At 40.3% G+C, this 12,606-nt stretch overlaps 1 protein-coding gene across 2 annotated transcripts; it reads right to left on the bottom strand.

Annotated features, from left to right (window-relative positions):
• Positions 1–730: 730 nt before the first annotated feature.
• On the bottom strand, positions 731–12,372 carry LOC123956725 (ras association domain-containing protein 1-like). 2 transcript variants are annotated; one of them, XM_046029104.1, is made up of 7 exons: positions 12,139–12,372; positions 10,507–10,859; positions 9,618–9,742; positions 2,627–2,731; positions 2,252–2,537; positions 2,031–2,146; positions 731–1,918 (listed from the first exon to the last, which is right to left on the bottom strand). In XM_046029104.1, the coding sequence occupies exons 2-7, from the start codon at positions 10,823–10,825 to the stop codon at positions 1,772–1,774; spliced, it is 1,098 nt and encodes a 365-aa protein (XP_045885060.1). In that variant the 5' UTR covers positions 10,826–10,859; positions 12,139–12,372; the 3' UTR covers positions 731–1,771. The 2 variants fall into 2 exon arrangements, with proteins under 2 accessions (XP_045885060.1, XP_045885061.1); XM_046029105.1 differs by lacking the exons at positions 9,618–9,742; positions 10,507–10,859; positions 12,139–12,372 and adding an exon at positions 4,899–5,416.
• Between the last annotated feature and the right edge of the window lie 234 nt (positions 12,373–12,606).

Raw genomic sequence — 12,606 nt, 5'->3', positions numbered from 1 at the left:
CACTCCAAACGTTTGATAAAACTTGAGAGCCCTGTTGTTAGAACTGGAAAGTTCTTTACTGAAAGGAGCGCACATTTGTCAACATTTTGAAGGTTGCTACAACATTTACATTTGTGCACTCCAAACGTTTGATAAAACTTGAGAGCCCTGTTGTTAGAACTGGAAAGTTCTTTACTGAAAGGAGCGCACATTTGTCAACATTTTGAAGGTTGCTACAACATTTACATTTGTGCACTCCAAACGTTTGATAAAACTTGAGAGCCCTGTTGTTAGAACTGGAAAGTTCTTTACTGAAAGGAGCGCACATTTGTCAACATTTTGAAGGTTGCTACAACATTTACATTTGTGCACTCCAAACGTTTGATAAAACTTGAGAGCCCTGTTGTTAGAACTGGAAAGTTCTTTACTGAAAGGAGCGCACATTTGTCAACATTTTGAAGGTTGCTACAACATTTACATTTGTGCACTCCAAACGTTTGATAAAACTTGAGAGCCCTGTTGTTAGAACTGGAAAGTTCTTTACTGAAAGGAGCGCACATTTGTCAACATTTTGAAGGTTGCTACAACATTTACATTTGTGCACTCCAAACGTTTGATAAAACTTGAGAGCCCTGTTGTTAGAACTGGAAAGTTCTTTACTGAAAGGAGCGCACATTTGTCAACATTTTGAAGGTTGCTACAACATTTACATTTGTGCACTCCAAACGTTTGATAAAACTTGAGAGCCCTGTTGTTAGAACTGGAAAGTTCTTTACTGAAAGGAGCGCACATTTGTCAACATTTTGAAGGTTGCTACAACATTTACATTTGTGCATAGAGGGTACAATTAAAGTGAATTTGAGAAACAGAAGACAAACATTTTCTTTAAAAGACAGAAATAGGAACAAAGATGTAAGGAAAGACAAACATGTATACCAATATTCATTCAAGGTTCCAGTTAACCAGAGTGACTTCGACACTGCGCTCTCTGACATTCATAACTGCATACAAATGTCCATACATCAGTCAAGCTCACAAATTGACAGTAAAAAACAAAACTGAGTTGCACCCATCAGGGGTGTCGAGAGGACGTGGCAGACTTTTGAGCCAGGGTCAAATGAAAATCCAAATACCTTTCAGCAATAAACGTGTATTTAACTTTCTAACAGGACAAATTTAGGCTAAGAAGCAGTTTTCATGGAAAGGCTGTTCAAAGACCAGACTTTATCCGAACGTGGCACTACTATCATGATTGGACACGTTACAAATTTTTGTATTCTGGTAAAATAAAAGGACTTTAACATCCAGATGTGATTATGTGCTCAGTTACAACACAGAGCCTGACCTCAGCTCTGCATCTACAAATGTATAATGGGCACATGGAATTTTTATACCTAAAAATACTGAACCATCATTGACATTTTTTTTTAGAAGTTAAGGGTGACACAGCTGAGGTACACAGGATAATCAAATAGTATCCAATAACAAAATATATTACTGGATACAACCGCTGCCTCATCTGCCAGTCTCCACTTCTCTCAACTCTTTCTCTCAGGCACATCAGACTCTCCAGGTGTAAGGCACTTCTCATCTCTCGCATCATTTCACACGCACATTCGCGCTAGCTCTCTCTTTCTCTCATTGTCTTGCGCCCTGTCTCACACTCATTCACCGAAGAGGCGTTTTTGAGTTAGGTTCTCTGGGATCTTTGGATGCAGCGATGACTGGTCATCTTCAGGCGATTGTCCAGCCAAGACGTGCACGTTTTGACCCCCCCCAGCGCAGAGTCCTGTCAGCCAGGGGTCGAGCCGGCCAGAGCCTCCTGCATCTTAGTGCGGGCCAGAGCGTACCGCTGCACTATCTGCTTGACGTGTTCCTCCTCTTCACGCTGCAGAATGCGCAAGAAGTTCTTTAACTCGGGCATGGAGAAGGCATGCCACTGTAAGGAGAGAAAAAACACATTAGTGTATGTACATTATATAAACTAGCCCTGTTTGTGGGATTGAACGCACTGTTTGGATCCCTTATCCTGGTGTTCATGTTACACTCACATTAACTTCTCCAGTTTCATTCTCCTTCAGAACAAAACTGAGGACTTTCTCATTGGGCCCAGCACACAGACGCAGACGGAGGGGACGCTCATCATCAGACAGTTTACGAACGTAAACTGAAGGAGGCAGACAAAAAGACCCAATTTAGTATACAGCATTCAAATTTAGATTAAAAAAAAAAAGGAGTTCGGAGTGTAAACATAATGAAAAAGGAATTATACCTTGGTCATGACGCTCGCTGCGCTCAAACAGAGCAAACTTGCCAGGATTGTCCACAACAGTAAACTTTTTCAACAGAGCCTCGATGACCTCGCGAGCAGAAGTGCGGGAGCTAATGTGCAGGTGCTTGGATGCATCCTTTGGCAGGTAGAAAGAGGTGCGGCGCTTCACTCCGCTGGCCCTCCTCCCTCCAGCATCGTGACTTCCTTTCTTTGAAGGTGTAACTGACACGGGTCGCGCCAACTTAAACTGCACCTTTACGAAGCCGGTGTAGGAACTATCCTTGTTCTGTTGAGGAAAAACAAAAATGTTACACTGATGGAACAAACACCTGCTCATTAAACTGCATGGATTTGTTGTGAATAAACCCTACTCACCATGTTCATGAACAGATTGCTGTTGATTTGAGCATTGTATTCTTTCACCTTCTGCTGAACATCTGCTGTTGTCAACTCCTGCTTTCCCAGTTCAATTTGTTCATCCTGGAGGGGACAGTGAGGAGTTAGTGTTAAACCACCAGGTGTCAGTGCTCCCCTTCAAACCACAACAGGAACAAGAGAAACCCCAGCACAACACACACACACAATACAGCAGTACGGAAACGGCCATGGGTTGTGACATAAAAAATCTCATGTTCTGTTGTTATTATTACAGACATTATGGATAGCTTTTTTAACAAAGGTGTTTATGACCCTTTTTAGTAAGTGCAGTTCACAAGGGCGAGACTTTTACATGGGAACAAACATCTTTATAACACGCTGTTGTTGCTGTATGAAAACATTGTATATCTCAAAATAAGCTTTTCAGGAATTAAGAACGGGTGTTTTTCTTGCATGAACCCAGCGTCATGAAATAAATTCGTGTAAAAGCAACAGTGATGTGATCCAAAGTTTATTTGACGTTATCTTCCAACAATACTGCTTAATGTTAATAAGAGGATTACAAACTCCCACACTTCAGTAAAGGGGTTGACAATTAACTTTCTGCTAGGCAACATTATTTCTAACAGCGAACACCAGTTGCATCAGACTCAACTTCCTGACAACGCAGCAAAGCAGCAAAGGCGGAAACGATGCCGTCAGCTCTGCCCAATCCTGTTTGACTGCCTCCATCCCTCTGTGAAGGAGGGGTAAAGGGAGGAGGGAGGATGAGGAAGGGGGGTGTATGTGCAACTTGCAGCTGTTTGCAGTGACTGCGACCAACCGTTCAGCATTGCATTCCTCAACATGGTATTCATGTATAAATAGCCTCCCCTCTCAGGCTCTCCGAAGTGGGAGAGACAATGCCCTCCCTTGTTTTGCAGGCACATCCTGTGAAGTCAGCTGCCTCATCAACCGCACGCTCCCAGTCATGTTTCAGTCATGCACATTTGGCCTCCAGCATCTGCATGACCGTTAGCTTAATTAGGGCTTTTTTCCTGCGTCTACTGACCAATTGGCACTTCCTAGACAGAAAATTCAACAGAACAAATTTATTTCCCCATACTGTGCGCCAGCTAATTCCTTGAGGTGGGAAGAGGGGGTTTCCTGAGGAGTATAATCCAGATATCAATCTCCTTACAGTCCTAAGGATGTTGCTAACATCTAGATTGGTACTTACACAGATTTCTACACTATTATGAACAAGCATTTTAGCAGAAAAAAAGCAGAAGAAGGGTGAAGATGTATACTCTATCCTGCCTCCACCTATTGTGATGAACGTTGCAAGCACTGAAAGGGCTGGCTATCTTACAAATTGATGTCAAGCAGAACTAGATCAATAGTAGCAATCGATAAGCAGATACAGGCTGACTGCAGAGTTAATAGCCTGTTGTTAACAAGTCTTTAAATCAATACAAGGGCCAAGTTGAGCTTTCCAATATGGTTAACAGTAGGGGGATAAAAATATGTAACAACTGCGTCTCTATATGCCCACAATGTGTCACATCAAAAACAGTGCTGAAATTGCAAACAACATTAACTGCCTCTGCACAGGGACAGAAAATGGTGAATGTGAATGAGTTTTACAGTAAGCTGCGTCTGTTTCTCAATAAACAAAGCAGATAACTTTACGCAAGTGGGTGTGGGTGCTGAAATGGAACAGAAAATGAACAAATCCAAAACAATACATGACTCATCTGTGATTGAGAAATCAGTGTGAGAAACCTGGAGGAAAAGTCAGTCAGTAGTAGGTGTTCAGCTGGAAATTTGAGAAGCGTGTGTGTCATAAAATGACATTTGGGTTGTTTAGATGTGGGTCTGGGCTTGTTACAATAAATGATGTTCTAATTAATAAACGGTTTCTGCTTTTTCATAATGTTAAAATGCAATTTACAGTTAAGTTTATGTGTCAGTTTACTCAAAACTGGAAGAATCACAGCTCCACCCTTTGCCTGCAGGCATCTTCTCTGCTGGGATGCCCTTGAGCAAAACACATACAGCAGCTCAAGACCAGCTGAGCAACACACCCTGGCCCATGACTCCTTAAAGTATGGATGAAGTACTTCAACTTAACAATAAAAACTGTCAAAGAGAGAGCAGAAGTACCAAATAACGCGAGAGTACAGCGGTGGTGAACCACCCGTCACCCATCTCTCTGGTATCACTTCCCCTCTTAAAATGACTTATTTGAGCCTAAAGTTAAATGTTGTTTAAAAACTCTCCCGCTCACCTGCTTCACGTTAACATTGACGTTAGCTTTCCGGGTTTTGGGGAAGAAAGATGTCCGGGCGGTGAAGTACTGCTCGAACTCGGAGTCGGGGTCCTCCTCGCTGCAGTAGCCGCTGCTGGTGGAGCTGCCCCAGCTCATTTCGAAGGAGGGAGTTTTCTCCGAGCTGCTAGCCGCTTTTGTCATGCTGTCTACCTTTAAAACCCCTTACGCTAACAATGGGAAATTAAACTACGGCGACTAAAAGTGTTAAAAATAGCCACTCTTAGCTGAATCTAAAGTTAGGTAATACGAAACCTGTCTTAAACGAAAGCCTGGCTGAAATAACGGCAACGTCCGCCAACTTCAACGGTTAACTACTAAACCTCGAGGTCGATGAAATGTCTCTGTATTTAGCGCCTTGATAACAGTCTACGCGACAAAATTTACAGACTTGAACCTCTGACTTAGACTACCGGCCACGTTTCCACTGTACAAACTCAAAGTCTGTGAGAAACAGGATGTATATTCTGGCCCCCGCCCTTGCTATGCCCCGCTTCCTCCCTTCCTCCCCCCCGCCGAGGCCCCACCCAGGGCCGTTGACTTCAGTTTGGAAAATACACAAACCACCGCAGCCGGTCGCGATTGGACGCCGAGGGGAAATACCAGAGACTTCACCCCACCCAGCCCCCTCTCTCTGCCGCCTCATCTCCCTCCTCCTTCTCCCATGGATGCTGCTGGTTCCCCGCTGAATATGTACCATGTGATGATGGGACAGCGTGCTCACACCACACTCGGCCATAAATCGACCACATGTCAGTCATTCCTCATTTCATGAGCTGTAAACATCAATTCTAAAACTTAGGCAAGTAAGTTAAAATTTAACTTATCTAGTTTGAAAAGCCTGAAACTGGTGAAAAAAAAAAAACATGTCTCTATTAGGGAAACCACTTAGCTTGCAGCCTAGAGAATAGGCCTACTCAGTGGTGGACAGTAACTAAGTACATTTACTTACATATTTGGTATTTGTACTTAACTTGATTATTTTCTTTTCATGCCACTTTCTACTTTTACTCCACTACATCTAAGAGGGAAATATTGTACTTCTATTGTACTTTTTACTCCACTACACGTGACAGCTTTAGTTAGGCTACTTTACAGAGTAAGATTTTTACACACAAAACATATGAACATTTATATCATAAATATAATGTTTTTATATAAATTAAACTACTCACAACTAGTAGCCTACATTAGTTGATTGACATAAATTTAATTGGCTAGACAAATGTGAAGATTAGCTGCTTTTCCTTTTGATAATTTTAATGTATTTTTAATCATTTTGAATTTTAGACTGAAAAAAACAAGCATTTTGAAGGTGTCACTTTGGGTTCTGGGCAACTGTGACAGTATTTCTCACAATTTTCAGAAAAGTCAATTAATGGAGAAAATAATCAGCGGATTAATCCACAATGAAAATAATCATTAATTGTAGTCTGATCCAAATATATCAACTTTAACCAACTACAACAGTAAAATCCTGCTTTTACGTTAATGCATGAGTAATAATAATAACGTAGTCACAGGGGACATTTTTCTTTTAATACTTTAAGTGCATTTTCCTGATTATACTTACATATTTTTACGTAAGTAACATTTTCACTACTTGTAACAGAGTATTTTTTACAGTAAGATATTAGTACTTTTACTTAAGTAAAGGATCTGAAAACTTTATCCACCACTGGGCTTACTACTGATATGCAAACAGAATCACTGATATGGGTGTGGTATTTTCAGCACTTAAAAATTTAATCAATTAGAATATCAACCGAACATTAGGGGTACCTACTTCAGCGATTAATAGACTTCCATAGAACAAGGGGACTTACAAGAGGAAGATAAGATAAAAAAAATCAAAGCAGCAGAGGATGAGAAGTCCAAACTTTTAGCATCTCCAGATGCACAGTATTTTATTCCTCACATGACTGACTCTGTAATCAATACTCGCAAGTTGTTACTATGAGATTCTTTCCTGTCTCCCATATCACGTGAACGTGGCATTAGACCCTCTCTGCCTCCAAAATGCCCTCATTTAATGACATCATCAGGGTTATTTTTTCCATACTTTGAAAACCCCCTTTAGAGCCACAAAAGACATTAATTAAAAATTAGAGGCTGAATAGTTCTCCTCTTAAGCTGAACTTAATGTGCAAAAGCCATTTAAATTGATCACCACTTTCATAATTAATTAATTAGGTAGGTAGGTAGGTTTATTTTCACAATACAACGAGTTGTAGAGAGAAATTGAGTTTTATAACTCCATTCTGCTACATAGCACACAATATCCATTACTAAAGAATCAATTATGAAAAATGGTAACAGAAATACCGCGACCCTGTAAGTAGGATAAGCGGTTGACGATGGATGGATGGTAACAGAAATAAACTATCATCACTGGAGCACTGCTGAGGATGAATTAGAGTTTAAGGTAATTAATTGTTTGAATCATTTTCCATGCAAAATGCCAAACATTTTCTGTCACCTGCTTCTTCAGTGTGAGAAATGTTCTGCATATCTCTTTTTTTTGTATCATAACAAATAAATTACTTTTGAGTTTTGGACATTTGGTTGCACAAAACAAGCAATATGAATGTCACCAGGGACATTTTTTTTTTTTACATTAATCAAATAATTGAGAGAATAATCTGCAGATGACTTGATAATTAAAAAAAAACAGGGTCCACTGATCCAATTACTCCAGATCATTATCGATGCAGAAACCAGATTAAGCAGATCCAGTACTGACCATGACATAACCAATTCACAATAAATACAGTTTCTTTGTCCATGTCATACAACACATTCTGTGTTTCCAAAGTCTGTTACATTCACGGGGACACCACTGGACTCCAACTTGATCAGTGACAGCCGTTTGCACACAGCAACCCTCGGCTTCTTGCACTCAGTGACATATACAGATTTTAAATTTGGTGAAAGGAGAGCTCTGGTACCCAGTGGAAAATAATTGTTAGTTGCATCCCTAATTTTCAGTATATAAACGCTGCAATGTAAACACCAGTTAAACTACCAGGAGTGAGGATACTATTAGTATAAAATTATTAAAGTTATTTTTGGTGAGAATGGCCACTGAAAACTATGATCACAAAATTTTGATAAAACTGACTTTAATTTCTGCTAGAAAGTGAAGAGTATCTAAAGCTGAGATGAAAGGTGTTTTTTCAAGTACCTGTGATTTTGAGACAATCCACTTTTTTCCCTTTCATCATCTAGTTGTTCTCCTTAGTGTTATTACTTGAATCAGTTAAAAGGGTACACTATGGGTGGGATGTTCTATTGAAGACATGAAATATCCTCTATGGTTTTCCCCGGGACTTATACAGATATTATTGTCTATCAGCACACATATTGGCTAATGTGTATTGGCAGGAAAAACGTTGGAGCTTCCTAATGTGAACTCATGAGTTCACATATGTCGGCTCCTGCTTCATCCAGAAACCCTCCAGCTGTTGGCTTTTAAACTCTGATTGAACCAACAGTGAAACATTTCAGTGGTACAAACCTTACAGGAGTGAAAATGACAAGATCTCGCATTTTTGCCAATAAAGAACATCAAAATCTTGTATTTCTTGCCTTTTTTTGTAGTTGGTTGTGTTCCTCACAGACATTTCATCATGTCATAGCAGGAAAAACACTTTCCTGCTATGTCAAGTCAACGTGTCTGCTGTGTAAAAGGCCTCTACACACCAAAACCCAAACACCAACAGATTATCTTGCCATGTCTCCACACTGTTCAGACTCTGCTGAGTAGCCCGCTGAGGTTTTTACATTCCAGTTGTCCTTTGATAAGCAACAGGTGCTTGATAGAGAAGGAGTGAAACCTGTTACCAAGAGAACAAACCCTGCTGCTTTCAACAACTACTGGCCCGTAGCCTTGACTCCCCTCTTTATAGATAACACTACTGTGGTGCAGAAAAGCACAGTGAGGAGTATTCTTCTTGTAAGACTTTAGATGTACAGCAGCCAGGACTTGACTTTATCTCATCTAAAAAAGCCATAATATGAAATACTTTCACCAATTAAAGGTGACTGTTTATCTATAGGGTATATTAAATGTTTTCTGCCACTTGTTATGTCCCTGTGAAACACTAGCAAAGACAGGGCTAAAACATGAAACTCCTACCAGGGTCGTACATGTCCATATTTGTAATGTGCAGTACATTAGTCTTTAAACAACTCAAATGAACATATTTTAAATTACTAAAAATGTCATCAAATTTTTATGATATTACTTTGTTGTTGAGGGGTTTTTTTTATGTGTAAACCACATAAACAACACGTTCAAGGACTTTTGCTCTAGTGACAAATGCAACATGTTACCTGTAACATTTTCTGTTTCTGTGCAACTTCCCCTTCAAATCCTTTCACTAACTTCATGGTTCTAGCTGTTCCCCATACCTGGTGCTGCCCTGCATGATTGTTAACCGCAAGTATACAGTTAATTCGGTCAGCCTTTAGTTAGGGGAACTTGGTGAAGGGTTTTTATTTATTGCAGTATAAAATGGTTCCTGTTTTGGCCATTAAAAATTAATTTGTTCACTAAAGCATTCCAGCAGAATTACCAAAACAGCAAGTTAACAGTGACTGCTACCATTTTTGATTGTGAGCACGGCTGCTTAAGAACAATTGAAAAGTGCTAAGCCAGTCAAGCACAAAGGTCCTTACCACATTTGTGTCTGTTTCTATGGCGTGCTCCACAACACATGTGTTTTCAGCCGCAGAGCCTCGTTCCCAGCTGCAGTCCAGCCGGATCAGGGCACGACAGCGGTAGTGGCATGTGAATCTACAATCTGTAAGTGCAGAAAGTCACTGCGTTTAGACAGACACTGCCAAACATATAAATACATCACAAAATCATCAACTGAATGCATGTGATAGTATTGTAGAGGGACATTGTCCTCCTCTGGCCATTAGGGGTCACTGCAGTTATTCTAAATTAAATACATAAATAATTGGCACTTGAGTGCAGCTGTGAAATAAAACAGAGGTAAGATATAAAATATCATGTGTCACATGAATGCACTATAGTATATATATATATATTAGTTCATGATCTTTTCTTTGGGTTTTCATCTGTTTTTGTGTCATTGTTTCATTATAATTTGATTGTGGTTACATATTTAGATTACTGTTAAGAAGCTTTTTTTTTTTGCATAATAAATACTTAAATACACAAACCACAGCTACATTTCAGTGGGTTTCAGTTGTTGAAAAGGAAGTTAAGGACTATTGCAACTCTAGAGCAAGAGAAGCATACAGGTCTGTAGATGACTCTCAGCCTAGATAAGAACCAAACCCCCAAAACCACTGAGGCAATTGCATGCTTTTTTAAATTTCTGCTTAAAAACAACACAGAGAAGATTTATGGCAGTTAAAGTTCTGATTTCTACAAGTTAACCCGTTGATTTCAGGGTTATTCTGGCCTGCACCTCTACATTGGTGGTTACATCTTTATTTATTAAACCAAATTTCCTCTTAATCTCTGTCTTACACACAGAGGCAATCACACATGCACACACCCAGGCTTGCAAACAACCTACGTAAGCCAACTCACTGACACACCGCAGGCTCTGCTTGTACAGGCCCCAGATGAAGTCTCCACACAGGTCACACCACGTAGGCTGAGCGTGGCTGCATGGCTGGAAGTTGTGTCCCTCTCCCTTCTCCTCTGGGAGCTGGGGATCCTGGGTGCTGCTCAGGACTCTGATGATGCCCACCCGGCTCAGCAGGTCTGGGACCTTCCCTGGGCTGATCCTCAGAGCATTGGTTCTCTCCAGGCGTGGAGGCGAGCAGGGGGAACGTGTTCCGGCTAGCCCTATCTGCTCTCTGTCCGACCTCAGGTCACGGAGCTCGATGAACTCCCCCCAAGACATTGCGTCACTCAGAGCCTGGCTTTCTCCATTATCACTATCATAGGCAGAAAAACATACAATAACACACTGGTACTTACCTAACAAAGACTATTAGCATTTTAAAACATGTGTCCTTGAAATTATAAGGTCCCATGTCATTTTACTTTGAGAGTTAATCACAGGAACCTGCCTTGTTCTTTATGCTGCCTTTTGTTGTTTATGTTTTTGTTGTTATGTTATGTTGATGTTGTTTTCAAAAGGTGGTATTTCCATCTGACTGTAGTAGTAACAACAGAAGTAAACCAGCATTCAAAATTTGACTGGTAAAAGTAATTTCGTATTATCAGCAAAATGTACTTAAAGCATCAAAAGTGAAAGAACTAATTATGCAGCATAATGGTCTCTTTATATTTTATATTAGGCTATTGGATTATTATTACTGATGCTTTGAAGTGTGGCCTACCTAAACAACATTTTATGCTTTATAAAATGTTATTCTGTAACTACAGCTGTCAAATAAATACAGTAGAGTAAAAAGTACAATATTTCACTCTGAAATGTTATGGGTTAGAAATATAGTATAAAGTGTGTGTGTGTGTGTGTGTGTGTGTGTGTGTGTGTGTGTGTGTGTGTGTGGCCTCTCTCCTGGACCAATCACAGGATCACCTGTGGCTCCTATACACACCTGACCATGGTTCTACAATTCAATTCAGAATTCGCCACCTGCCTGCCCGCTCACAGCGACTACCTGCAGGATTCCCTTACACATTTTTTTGTGAAAGAACTAATACATCTACTGGTATTTTTCTTTATCACTGTCTCTGTGTCTGCAATTGGGTCACTAAGAAAACAAAACCAAATAACTCCAGTAAACGGAGGAAATATATAGCTTTATTGAGTATAGCCTATAGAAGTAACCTATTAGGCCTGCATAATGTTTGGTTGCCATTTTCATATAGGCTAAAGTAGATTTCAGACATTTTATACATACAATAGGCATAGCCAATACATTTTCTGTACGGTGGTTTAGTTACCATGTTTTGTAAATGAGTTGGTTTGTCATAAATAACATACTCTAATAATTATGTAATCTGTGATTGTTGCAAATATAGCATAAGTAAATGTAATTAGTAGTAATTACTGTAATAGGCGTATGTGTAAAGTGTAGGTTTTACAAAACAGAATCGCTTTAATTCCTCAACAATTAAAGGTATTTACGAGGAACAGAATGATGATTAGGCTACTCAAATGTTTTTGTCATAAAATAACAGGCTTGGTAAAACTAATTACTTCTAAAACTTGAAAGTAAAGTCTTGAGTTTCAGTTCAACTTACCAAAACGGGGGAGAAAACAGCCCCGTGGCAACCGCTTTGTCTCAAAACGTCTTCCATCCGAAGAGAAAAACTTTCCGCAGATATTTTTCTGTGGGTTTCCGAGTAACGGAGGTGTGCAGCCTCGGCTACATCTCTGGAAATAATCGATCATCACCGGCTACTTCCAGACGGAGGCCCTGCTTCTTTCTGTCGCTAACATCAGTGTAACGGCACCGTCTCAGCGCTCCTCACGACACTCACCATCTTTTGAGTCTGGCTGTGTTGTAAGAGGAAGCAGCTAATCATGAAAAAGAGAGTGAGATGAGACTTAGTTTCGCCGACATCCGGCATGTTTTCACATAGGGGGTGCTTCTGAGTCCCGGAGCACAGCTGAGTGGGCGTGCAAAGTCCCCCACCCCTCCAACCACTGTCTCAAATGTGTGGCGGATTTGGCGTTCATTTACCACAGATGGGAAAACATTAGCCTAC

The sequence above is a fragment of the Micropterus dolomieu genome, linkage group LG18 (genome assembly GCF_021292245.1).
Source record: "Micropterus dolomieu isolate WLL.071019.BEF.003 ecotype Adirondacks linkage group LG18, ASM2129224v1, whole genome shotgun sequence".
In the NCBI taxonomy this organism is placed as follows: Eukaryota; Metazoa; Chordata; class Actinopteri; order Centrarchiformes; family Centrarchidae; genus Micropterus; species Micropterus dolomieu.
Note: the sequence above shows the minus strand (reverse complement) of the source record. Positions and strands in the feature narration are given on the sequence as shown.